Raw genomic sequence first — 12,754 nt, 5'->3', positions numbered from 1 at the left:
TGAAGTGAACTTCCCTACAGGTTTATGGGAAGTAATTATGGGTCTTCGTACAGCAAGGACTTGATCTCCTACTTGAAAGGATCTCGGGCGAACTCTTTTATTGAAGGCACGAGACAATCGAGCTTGATAACATTTAAGACTCTATTGAGATTTCAACTCTGCTAATCGATGTCGAGCATTTTCTTCATAAGTGATCTCTTCTTGAATAGCCAGTCGTAATGAAGGTATTTGATGCTCAAGTGGCAAAACAACTTCGACTCCATAAACGAGTGAATAAGGAGTCGCTTGTGTTGGCGTGCGGTGAGTCGTCCTATATGCCCATAGAGCTTCTTCCATACAGTTATTCCAATCTCGTTTGGATTTGGAGACGACTTTCTTTCACAAGTTGCATAGAGTTTTATTGAATGTCTCAACTAGACCATTGGTGACAGCATTGTACATCGAAGAGTTACGTTGCTTGAAGCCAAAGAGATCACAAATCTTGTTCATCAAACTATTATCAAATGGATTTCCATTATCCATTATTATGTAACGAGGAATGCCAAAGTGATAAATAATGTATACTCAGATGAAACTTGCAACATTTTCCTTCTTTACTTCCTTAAGAGCAACAACTTCAGCCTATTTTGAGAAGTAGTCAGTTGCAGCCAAGATGTATAGGTGCTCACCAGAGGACTTTGGCAGTGGTCCAACAACATCCAATCCCCAAGCGTCAAATGGCCAGGATGCAATAGTCGAGTGCAACACTTCAGGAGGTGGATGAATAAAATTCGCATGGAATTGATAAGCCTTGCATCTTCGTCAAAGAAATATTTTACATTGTTGGCCAATAATATCCCATCCTTTTTATATGGAAGTGAAGCTTTGGTCCAGACTGGTGTGACCCACATACCCTAGAATGTGCCTCTTGCAAAGCTTGGAGTGCTTCTTCTTCCCCTAAGCATCGCAAAAGTGCTCATTCGAATGACCTTCTGTATAGAGTATCTTTGTAGTAAAGGAAGCGAGGTGAACGACGACGGATTTCAGTCCTTCTCCGTGGATTTTCTAGAAGTATCCCATAACATAAGTAGTCGATAATGGATTGTCTCCATTCTTCTTTCTCAACTTCAGAAACAACGACAAGATGCTTGAGTTCATTTTCTTCACCTTCAGTCTCATTTGGCAGTGTTATTACCCATTTTTGGCAGACAGTAACCTGCGCTTGATCAGGCAGGATAAACGATGAAGCTAGGGCAGCTAAAACATCATCCTTCTTATTTTCTTTCCTTGGCACATGCTGAATAGTCACATCAGTGAGCCACCCTATTAATTTTTTAGCGTAATCATGATATGGACGTAGTTCAAGTTTCTTGACCTCGTAACTACCTAAAAGCTGATTGACCACTAACTGAGAGTCACCGAAGACTTGCAATTGCAACCGCTTCATTTTGACAGCCATTTCGAGCCCAAGTATTAGTGCTTGATACTTAGCAAGGTTGTTAGAGCAGAGTTGCGTCAACATAAAAGAGTAGGGCAGAACTTCACCTTGAGAAGTGACAAATACTACACCAGCACCAGCTCCTCCTCAATGTGTAGCACCATCAAAGTACATCTTCCATGGAGGCTGAACTTCGATGACCATGACGTCCTCATCAGGTAGTTCGTCAGTTAGCTCCCAATCATCAGTTATAGGGTGATTTGCCAAGAAGTACGCCAATGCTTATCCTATTATAGACTTTTGAGAGATGTACATGATTTCAAATTGTTGAAACTGGAGTTACCACCTTGCTAGTCAATCACTAAGGATAGGTTTTGACATCACAAACCTGATGGGATTTGCTCTAGAAACCAAACGAATGACATGAGCTTGAAAGTAATGCTTCAACTTTTGGATTAAGAAGACTAGGGCCAAACATAACTTTTCAATGGTGAATAATTCAGCTCATTTGGTGTCATCATCCTGCTCAAGTAGTAAAGGGAGTTTTCTTTCCCTTTAGTATTTTCTTGGGCCAATAGTGCTCCAACAAAACTTTCTTGTGCTGAAATGTATAGTATCAACGGTTTTCCAAGTATAGGAGCTGCCAAAACAGGAGGTTTCATCAAGTAGGATTTAATGCTCTCAAAGGCATTGCTACACGCTTGGTCCCATTTGAAAGGGACGCCTTTCTTCATAAGACGACTGAATGGTTGGCACCTCCCAGCTAGGTTTGAGATGAATCTCCTATGGTACACTAACTTTCCCTGCAGACTTTTCAATTCGTGAATGTTTCGAGGCTTAGGAATTTTCAAGATTGCATCTACTTTGGCTTGATCAATTTCAATCCCTCGATGTCGAAAAATGAAACCAAGGAACTTTCCGGAAGTAACTCCAAAGGCAAATTTCAATGGATTCATCCTAAGTTGGTACCTCCGGAGCAACTCAAACACAATTCTCAAGTCTTTAAAGTGGTCTCCCTTCTCTCTTGATTTTGCCACCAAGTCGTCAACTTAACATTCAACATTGTTGTGGAGAAAATCATCAAAAATATTCTGCATAGCCCTTTGGTAAGTAGCACCAGCATTTTTCAAGCCAAAAGACGTTACCTTGTAGTAATAAATACCCTTGGGGGGTGCAGAATGCAGTAATCTCTTCGTCTTTTGGTGCCATACGAATTTGGTTATAGCCTAATGAACCGTCTATAAATGACATTGCCTTGTACCCAATAGTAGAATCGATCATCAGTTCTGGAATGGGAAGCGAGAATTCATCTTTTGAACACGCATTGTTAAGATCACTAAAGTCAGCGCACACTCGAATCTGGCCATTTTTCTTCCTCATAGGGGCAATACTTGAAACCCATGTTGGGTATTTAACTTCACGAATAAAGCCAACTTCGATGAGTTTGTTAACTTCAATTTCAATCAAGGGAACCAAGTCCGACCTAAAGCGCCTTTGAGCTTGTTTAACAGGGCGAGCACCATTTTTGACTGCAAGGTGATGGACTGCTACTTTCGGGTCCAAGCCAGGCATCTCTTTGTAACTCCAAACAAAGACATCCCTAAACTCCTTGAGTAACTCAATATAAGTGCTCTCTTCATCAACTTCTAGTAAAGCACTTAGGTAGGTGGGTCTTAGTTCTTCATCGGTACCAAGGTTAACTTCTTTTAAGTCATTAACTGTCGTCTTCACTCCTTCTTCAAGTTCAGGTAGAGCATCCTTTGCATCTTCATCTTCTTAAGGGTCCCCATCGTTGAAGGATATGTGATAACACGATGAAATATCCTCCAATTCCGCATTATCCTCCATTGAAGATGGAACGATATTCTTGACTTGTACAGTAACATGATACGAAGAACCCACACTTTCTTTATCTTCCTCACGTTCCTTAGTGTAGACCACAGTATATGGCTTTACCTTCATTACTTATTTACATGAAACCACAAGTTTTGTTTGTCTCCTCATTCTAGAAGGAACCAAACTTTGGAAATCCTTAGAGATATCCTGAATTTTGGGTGAAGTGGGTGTTCTTATGCTTTGAAAATTTCTCTGGAACTTGTTCTCCTTCTTTAATGGAACCAATCTTCAAACACGGAGGTCCTTACTGGCAATTTTCCAAGTTGATCAAAGATAGAAGGCTTGTTAGAAGCGACTGATTCATCTTCTACAATGATATAATTGTTGCTCTCCCTTCTTATTGAGATGCGCACTGGTGACGGTTTCCTGTATACCAAACCTTGATGTGGTTGCCTCGTTGCAGATTTTGATGGGAGCTTCCCTAACTTTGACGTCTCATTGGGATTGTATCCAACTTTTGCAAATAGCTTGTAAGCATTAGGGTCAAAACCTTCATTCGTTCGCTTTGTAGGGAGTGCCACATTCTGTAAACGATGTTGGGCTACAAACCCTGCAAACGGCTCTGTGGATAACTTTACTGCCTTAATCCGTTTTCCGGAAGAGTTAACTCTTTTAGTGTTTTAGTTTGGAGATTAGATGATTCACCATCGTCTTTCTTCCTTTTAGGGACATATTAGAGCGCAAGACTCACTTTCTTGCCATAAGACGACAGTATCCCCTCTATAAGATTTATTCACGTTGGGTTGTACCTCCTCAGTGACATCTTTGGCTTCACCATTAGTCACCTCTGCTCTTTTAGTTGTGGGCTCGTCATTCTTGCTTTTGATGCCATCATTAGATTTTAGCTCCTTCACAATTAGGTACTTCAAGTAGAACTTTTCATCGGTGAAGTATGACTTAGCCTCGGTGAATGGCTCATCATCAGCAACTATCTTCTTCTCGACTTCACCCTTGTAGTATTTTAGGCATTGATGGTATGTAGATGTGACTACTTTATTCTCATGTATCTAAGGCCTTCCAAGCAAGACATTGTATGATGTCTTTGCATCGATCACATGTAGCCATGCACTTGATTGCATATCTTCAATGGTGATTTCCAACCTAATCGCACCTATGGCTCTTTGCACCCCTTGGTTGAATCCTTGGATCATCACATGACTTTCTGAGAGTTCGTTCATAGGAATACCAAGTTCTTTCATAGTGCGAATTGACAAAATGTTCATTGAGGATCCTCCATCAACCAAAATTCGGTTTACCCTTTCATCACGCATATAGCCAACCAGGTACAATGGGTAGTTATGAAGAGTGTCACCGAGTAAAAGATCGACATTTGTGAACGTGACCTTTTCCCCACAATCATTAACTTCTTGAGGAGTGGACTCGATGAGATTTTTCGAAGATGGTACCAATGGTAGGTCATCACTCTTTTTTTCCCCTTTGTCATCATGGCAACAAGAGGCATCGATACCCTCATGGGAAATCTTCGTGCGGAACCAACTTGGTAAAAACTCCTCCAAGGTCACTAGATTTTGTGTCTTTTGAGAATGATACACCTCCACTTTTGCTTTCTTCAAATATTTAACTGGATTCCATCTCCTTGGTCTTTTCACCATCATTTTCCTTGTTGGTTGTTCTATTAACTCTTTTTTGTGGGCTCCTTTTGTGGTGCCTATGACGAGTTACCAATGTCCAACCTTCATCATTATCAGGTTGATTAACTTCAGCTTTGTTGTTATCTAGTAATTCTTCATCTTTACTTTCTTTAAAACCATATAATTCATCCGTACTGAATGAGCCAAAGGAGATAAAGACTTGGTTTGAGATTGCTTTCTCATCTTCAAGCACGATCTTCTTTTTGCTTGCCAATTTCATGACTTTGTCCTTGAAGACAAACACTTCTCCAGAGGGTGGCTCACAAGTCGATGGTATTTGCAGTAATTTGGGTCATTTGTTTTCCCAGCTTTATTTGGTCGCTTCATCTCTAGAAGCTCAATGATATTTAAATCGAGGAGTTCTTCAAAAATAGCTGGCACATCAGAATTTAGAAATGCGTACTCTTCTCTTGCATTTCTTTTAGAGTCAACTTTCCACTTGGCTTATCTTGAAAAGAAGTGGATTTCATACTCTATTTCTTGCTCACCTTCATTTTGAACTTCATAGGTGATGTGTTGACATTCATAGATTATTTGCTTTTAGACTTGAGTATGAACTTTCCCCACTTCCTGACTTCTTTCTTGTGGGCGGTCTTTCATTTCCAGTGGAGGCCATGCTCAATTCCATGTCATGGGCATGAGTTGAAAGTTCTTCAAATGTGCCAGGCTTGATACCTTGCAAGATGTAGAGCAATCCCCAATGCATGCCTTGGATGCACATCTCTATTCCTAAGCTTCACTAAGCCTGTCTTTGCAGTTGAGGCTTGCATTCCTCCACGATTGATAAAGTCAATAACTAGTTCCCCCTTTCGTTGATGAATATTTGTAAGTTCTATCATACTCACAATACGTGTCGTACTATAAAAGTGATTGAGGAACTCTTGCTCTAGTTAATCCCAGCTATCGATAGATCTAGCCTCGAGGTCTGTGTACCAGTCAAAAGCATTTTCTTTTAGCGAGTGAACAAACTGCTTGATGAGGTAATCTCCATAAGTCCCAGCATTGTTGCACATATCCATGAAGTGCGCCACATATTGCTTTGGGTTACTTTTACCATCAAATTGTTGATACTTTGGAGGTTGATAACCAGCATGCATCTTCAACATATCGACCCTTGTTGTGTACGGCTATGCATATGTAAGGGAGTATTTGGTAGCAACTTCATATGTGTTCTTAATGGTTCCTTCAATGAACTCCTTCAGTTGATTGATTGGAATCATCCTTTTAGATGAGACAGGGATAACCTTAGTGGATGCTACTTGTCTTGGGAGAGAGCCACCTCTAGGACTTCTGGGAGCTTGTCGGGTGCATGGGTGGATTCTTCTTCCATCAAGATTCCCACCCTATATGTTACCTTGTCAATTCTAGCCTCTTGATTTTGCATGCATTTAGTCAAGCCAACGATTTCTTCCATCAAGTTTGCCAACTGCTCTTCCACAGATAAAGTGTTTGTCACCATGGCTTGCATGATTATCATGGACTATGGAGAGTAGCATGGATTTTCACACAGATTTATCCTTGATTGGCTCATGCTATGTGGTGTATGTGGGGAGGATCCATCACTTGAAGCATCATCATCTCCCTTCATAGTAGAGTGCTTGGATCCGGAGAGGTCAAGCAGAGCAAGAGTTTTCTTGATCTTTTTAGTAGCATCGCTTCCTCCTTCTGATGCATTTATGGAAGATCTTGCTCCTTTTGAGGATGAAGATCCGAAAACAGGCGTTGATGCGGATGGCACTTGGGGTGCTTGTTGTCCTAAAGAGATCGCTTTTCTCTTCATAACTGGTCCAAAGTTTCCAAAGGTAACATTGAGGATGCTTTCCGCATCATCATAGAACCTGGAGTTAGCAGCCTTGGTAGATGTTGATCTGGAGTTGATTTTCTTCGAAGCCATATCAATGTTCTTGGACTTTGGTGATTGAAAAGTTGAGATGAGAGGTAGAGATTGTCCCACAGGGTGTGCCAGAATTTGTAGACAATAAATTTGTGTTGAGAAAATAAAATTAGGACTAAAAAATGTCGCAACAACCGTAGTATTTTATTTTGAATACTTGAGTGTACAATCTCTATGAATCCTCTGATTCTTCTTTCCAATTGTAAATAAATTCAAGGGCCTTCGAGCTTGATCTTGAATCTATGTTTGTTTCCATGAACGATGATCTTAAATTCAGCTAGCACGAACTTTAATTTGAACTCGCACTCCTTGAGCCTTGATTTGTTCTTCGTTCTTGATCTTGAACTTGATTGCTTGAAGCTTGAAACTTGCAGAGGAATTTGCAGTGTTTGATCCACGAGCTCTTTCTTGGATTGGTTTTGTAGTGTTTGGGATTGGTTTGCAGTGTTTCTTGGAATTTGCAGTGTTTGGGATTGGTTTTGCGAAGGTTTCTAAGTGAACTGAAACACTTAGTCACAAAGTTGGAGGCTTAAGTTCTAAGAGTTGCCGTAGTTTGACATTTGTGTAGATGACTCCAGACTGGAGTTTTGATGGTTCCAGTAGCTTTGTATGGTAATTTTGGAATTAGGCGTATGTCCAGATGTAGATTTGGATTTTCGTAGGTTGAGTTGATGCTTTTTGGCTAAAGTTGGAAAGTTGAGGGTTTGGAAGGTTGAAAGGTTTGACCGAGAGTTAACTTTGTTGTTATCAAATTCAGACTTCGATTCTGAGAGTTGGAATATGTCGATTGTGTCATTTGGGACTAGTGTGCAAAATTTGAGCTCATTCAGAGTTGGTTTTTGATATGATTCAGCATTGGTTTTAGAAGTTGGGAGTTCGGTAGTTTCATTAGGCTTGAATTAATATGCGATTTGAGATTTTGGTATTATTTGATGTGATTTGAGGCTTCAAGCAAGTTCGTATTGTATTTAAGGACTTGTTGGTATGTTTTGACAGGGTCTCGGGGGCCTCGAGTATGTTTTGGATGGTTAACAAATAAATTTTTGGATTTAAAGCATTGATGAAGGGATTCTAGCTTATAGTGTTTTCGCACTTGCAGTGTGTCACGCCCCAACCTCGGGAGGCGCGACCGGCGCTCAATCGAATGAACCCAACTGAGCAAGCCTTACCATACACTTCCTACCCGCCTCTATATGAATAAAGAAACCATACTTTTGTTTATCCATTTAGATGTGGAAAGACAACACATTCTACATTGATAGTTCATTTTAAACACCACATTAAACCGTATATGAGTTAGTTTCCAAGATCCCCATAGAGTTACAATTTATAGGCAACATAAGTTTAGAATTACAACATGGTTCGTAGACCCATCCAACCCCCGTACATAACCCACACATATGTCTACGAAGCCTCTAGGATACAAAAGATGAGTTTGACAACGCCGCCAATAAGGCCCCGGCTATACTTCAAAATTGAAAGTCCACAATACAAAAATATACAGTATAGCCCCTTGAAGGAGAAAGGGGCTCACCAAGATCTTGAGAAGAGGGATTCTTCGCTACACACGACCGACACTATCCTCTATGGAGCCACCTACATTCATTTAAAAAAAATGTAGCTCCCCCGGCAAAAGGGACGTTAGTACCATGGAATAGTACTAGTATGTATGACTAAACACCATCAAATTAGAAAGAACTTTCATACACAAATAAGGAAATCACAGGTATCACTCCAAAGCTTTAAACGATCACAACATTATCAACATGAAAGAATTACACAACCTTCACATCATGTTTCCATAGCCTTTAGTTGGGCATTTTATACTGTTCCACATTGTTCACATTACCACCACTATCTTGAGCGGAGTCTGATCTCGACCCGATCGGCTAGGCCGTCTCCCGGAGACGTTACTAATATTTTATTCACACTTTCCAGTTTCAATCTTCAATGTATAACCACCATGTGTATATATCATAGCGTCCGATCACGGCCCGATCGGCTAGGCCGCCTTATCGAGGCGTTACCATTTTCCATTATTCATCTCAATCCAATGTTTGGTTACACATGTATTAGTTTACTAGCAATTGGGGCCACAATTTTCACATTCAACAATTCACGTTTCACATTGTTCCCATTTTCAACATTAGGTTTGTAATTCAAGAGAGTATGGCACACAAGAGAAAATAAGGTTGTCGGCGTAGATGAGACTTCATGTAAATGGCACAACAACGCACTTCAATTTCAATCTAAGGTCTAAGCATTTTGATGCATGATTCATAGTCCTTGCACCTTTTCAAATTATCAAGAATAGCACGTTGATCAATTTAAGACACAGTTTCCATGCATATAAGGTTGCAATACCAAGTCAAGTGAAATAGCAATCAATACAACAATTCAATTTAATCTTATTGTACTCACACAACCAACGATGAAGCTCAATTTCTAAAAGATGGGGTTTTAGCCAGACATACCTCAATAAAGCTTTCCTTATTCCTTACCAAATTCCGGAACTTTTAGCACTTCGATCTATTGTGTAAGAATTACAAATTAAACCGAGAATTAGGGAGGAGATTGAGATTCTAGCTTGTTTTGAGCATACTATCAAACACTAAAGGTGCATTGTGATCTTAGGCCCTTTTGAGAGAAATTTCTATCATTTTATACCCCAATTGCTTTCTTTTTAGTTCACTACCTCCCAATATTCTATGGTGTGATATGCATGCAAGAAATTCATTCTTATACCCATGAATTACTTCACTAGTAATCCCTTATTGCTAAGAATAGGAATAAGAGCTTAGGTAATGAAGTCTTACCTCTTGGGATGAAGATTTAGGTGCCCTCACTTGATTATCTTCAAATATTTGGCAAGGTTTCATGGAGTAATTTGATGGGAAGCACTTCCCTCTCTAAGACCCTCTCTCTCTCTCTCTAAAAGTATAAGGAAATATGCTCAAAATGAGCTATAACACCGAATATATCGATAAGGGGTCAGGTTTAAAATTTAGAAAATTGGAGCCCCGAGTCAGGTCTGCGATTGGAAATACGGCCCGCAGAATGGACTGCAAAAGTGCTCCCAAAAGCTGAACATTCTATCTGGGTATGTAGCAGAAATGCGGTTCGCATACTTGTTCTGTTGTCGCATAGTGCACCGCAGAACTGCTCCTTACAAAATCCCAAGGAAATTAGGCAACGACTATGTGGTCCGTATATCGGTTATGCGATCGCATAATGGACCACATATTTAACCTCAAATTTGACTAACACACTGACTCACTTTGCGGTGACTATACCCCCCTAAGCGGTCTACATACCTGATATGCGACCGCAAAATCGCACTTCTCTGGAAAACAATATTTCTTGACTTTTTAATGCACTGTTCAATCCAAAGGGGTCCGAACCGCAGCGAGCTTGCAAGCCACGAAGAACTTTTATGAATCCTAACACATGCTCCTAACTTGGCACCACATAATTCAGAGTTCTAAGTAGGAAATTCACGGGGCCTTACACAGTGGGTATAGCCGCAGATGCAGAGCCGCATGTGCGGTCTTAGTAGCACAGGTGCGAGGGTTTTCTACTCTGGGGTGAGATCTTACATGCACAAGAAGTTCCACATAAACGGATGCGCTTCTGCGAGGATTGTTCCGCAGAAGTGGAGTTTGACTGGATGGGCTTGAGTCGCAGATACGGACGAGATCCGCGTATATGGATGCACATAATCAGGGGTGCGACCATAAAAGTTGTCTTGCAGGTGCAAATTTTGGACCGCAGGTTTGCGTAGGCGAGGAGTTAATGAATTTTCGCACATGCGATGATTTTTCCGCAGGTGCAACTCTTGGACCACAGAATCGGAATTGCTGTACGTGATATTAAATCGAGGGTTTGGTCTTTTTTTGGGATTTTGGTGCTCGGTCTAGGGTGGTTTTTGGAATGCTTTTCATCATAATTAAAGAGGTAGGTGAAGTTTATTCAATTTTGATGTTAGATGTTAATTACATATTGTTTATTACACCTAGTTTATGTGTGAGGTAAAACTTGGGGGATTTTATAATATATTATTGGAGAGTAAGATTTGATGATTTGAGGATTGATTTATGGTTGGAATTTGATAATTTTGGTATGGTTGGACAAATAATTGAATAGGTGTTCGGAATTTTTGAATTTTATCGGTTTTTGAGGTTCTGGCCTGGGGTTGACTTTTCGATTTGAGTAAAGATCTTAGCTTTATCATTTGTATTCTATTCCTATGACTATTATTGATTAAACTAAGTTAATTTGGCTAGAATTGGGTTATCCAGAGGTTGATACACGCGGGAAGGGCTTGTTAGAGGAGTGATTTTGGCTGGCTCGATGTCATGCCCCAAAATTCGAGGAGTGCGACCGGCGCTAAATCGAGTAAACCCGACTGAGCAAGCCTGTTAGGTTTTATACTACCCAAATTCGTCTTTGAATAAATAGGAAATGCACACCATTAATCAAATTCTAAAAATATGTCATTAACAATTCCATTTCATTTCCATTAACCACTTCATTCACAATTTTGAAGATATTACAAGTTTTATACATCATTGCCAAACATCAATACTTCCACTTTAATTCCAATACCCAACACTACCCACAACCTGTCTAAGGAGCCTCTAAATACAACTGAAGAGTAATATGGAAATGCCGGCAACAAGGCTCCGGCTATACCTCAAATACAATGTACATGATAAATAGATGAAATAGGACACCAAAACGAAGTGGGGCTCACCAAGTCAGCTGAAAGGATGATGCAGCACTAGCTGCGACCAACATTGTCTGCTATAGAAACACCTACATCCAATTAAAGACATAGCGCCCCCGGCAAAAGGGACGTTAGTGCCATCGAATAGCACTAGCATGTATAACTAAACAGTATCCAGTTAGAAAGAACAACCATACAATAGTACAAAGAAATCATAAGGATTCAACAAAAGCTTTACACAATCACTACATCATCAAATAAAAAGAATCACATAACTTTCATATAATTTCCATAGCTTTAGTTTGGGGCTTTTAATACTTTTCATCATCATTCACAATACCACCGCTTTCTTGAGCGGAGTCCGATCACGGCCCAATTTTCTAAGCCGTCTTTCAAGACGTTACCCTTATTTCAGTCTCACTTTCCAGTTTCGATTATCAACACATTACCACTATGTGTGTATAACATGGCATCCGATCACGGCCCGATCAGCTAGGTTGCCTCACTAGAGACATACACTTCAATCACAATCTCATTTTCCCTTTTTATCAAGTATTCAATATCAACACAATACCACCATGTGTGTGGCATGATGTCCGATCTCGGCCGGATCGTCTAGGCCGCCTTACCAAGGCGTTTCCCTTTTCCATCAATCATCTCAATTCAATCTTTGTTTCACATATGTCATTGCATAGGCACTTGGGGCCACAACTATCACGTCATATATTTGGTACTAAGCCACATTTCACATCATTTCCAATTTCAATGTTAGATTTGTAATTTAGGATAATATGTGAACACAAGAGCAAATAAAATTGTAAGTATAGATGAGACTTCACATAGATGACACAACATATGTAGCTTCAATCTCAATTTAAGGTCTAAGCATTTCAGTACATGATTCATATTCCTTATACCCTTTCAAGTTATTAAGAATAGCACATTTATCATATTGAGACACATCTTTCACGCATATAACGTCGCAAGCCCAAAATCATGTGAAACAACAATCAACACAACAATTCAACTTTGATATTACTGTATATACACAAACACCGATGGAGCTCAATTTCTAAAAGATGGGGTTTTAGCCATACATACCTGAAATTTGCCCCTTAATGATACTACCATGATCCAATACACTTAAGCAACTTCAATCTACAATACAA

General features: G+C 40.0%; 1 protein-coding gene across 1 annotated transcript; it reads right to left on the bottom strand.

Moving 5' to 3' along the window:
- Window positions 1-955: 955 nt before the first annotated feature.
- On the bottom strand, window positions 956-1,438 carry LOC138887194 (uncharacterized). The gene has a single exon (XM_070168916.1). It carries the CDS (start codon window positions 1,436-1,438, stop codon window positions 956-958), a length of 483 nt encoding a protein of 160 aa, XP_070025017.1.
- Window positions 1,439-12,754: the final 11,316 nt, after the last annotated feature.

The sequence above is a fragment of the Nicotiana sylvestris genome, chromosome 3, assembly GCF_000393655.2.
Source record: "Nicotiana sylvestris chromosome 3, ASM39365v2, whole genome shotgun sequence".
Taxonomy (NCBI): domain Eukaryota; kingdom Viridiplantae; phylum Streptophyta; class Magnoliopsida; order Solanales; family Solanaceae; genus Nicotiana; species Nicotiana sylvestris.
Note: the sequence above shows the minus strand (reverse complement) of the source record. Positions and strands in the feature narration are given on the sequence as shown.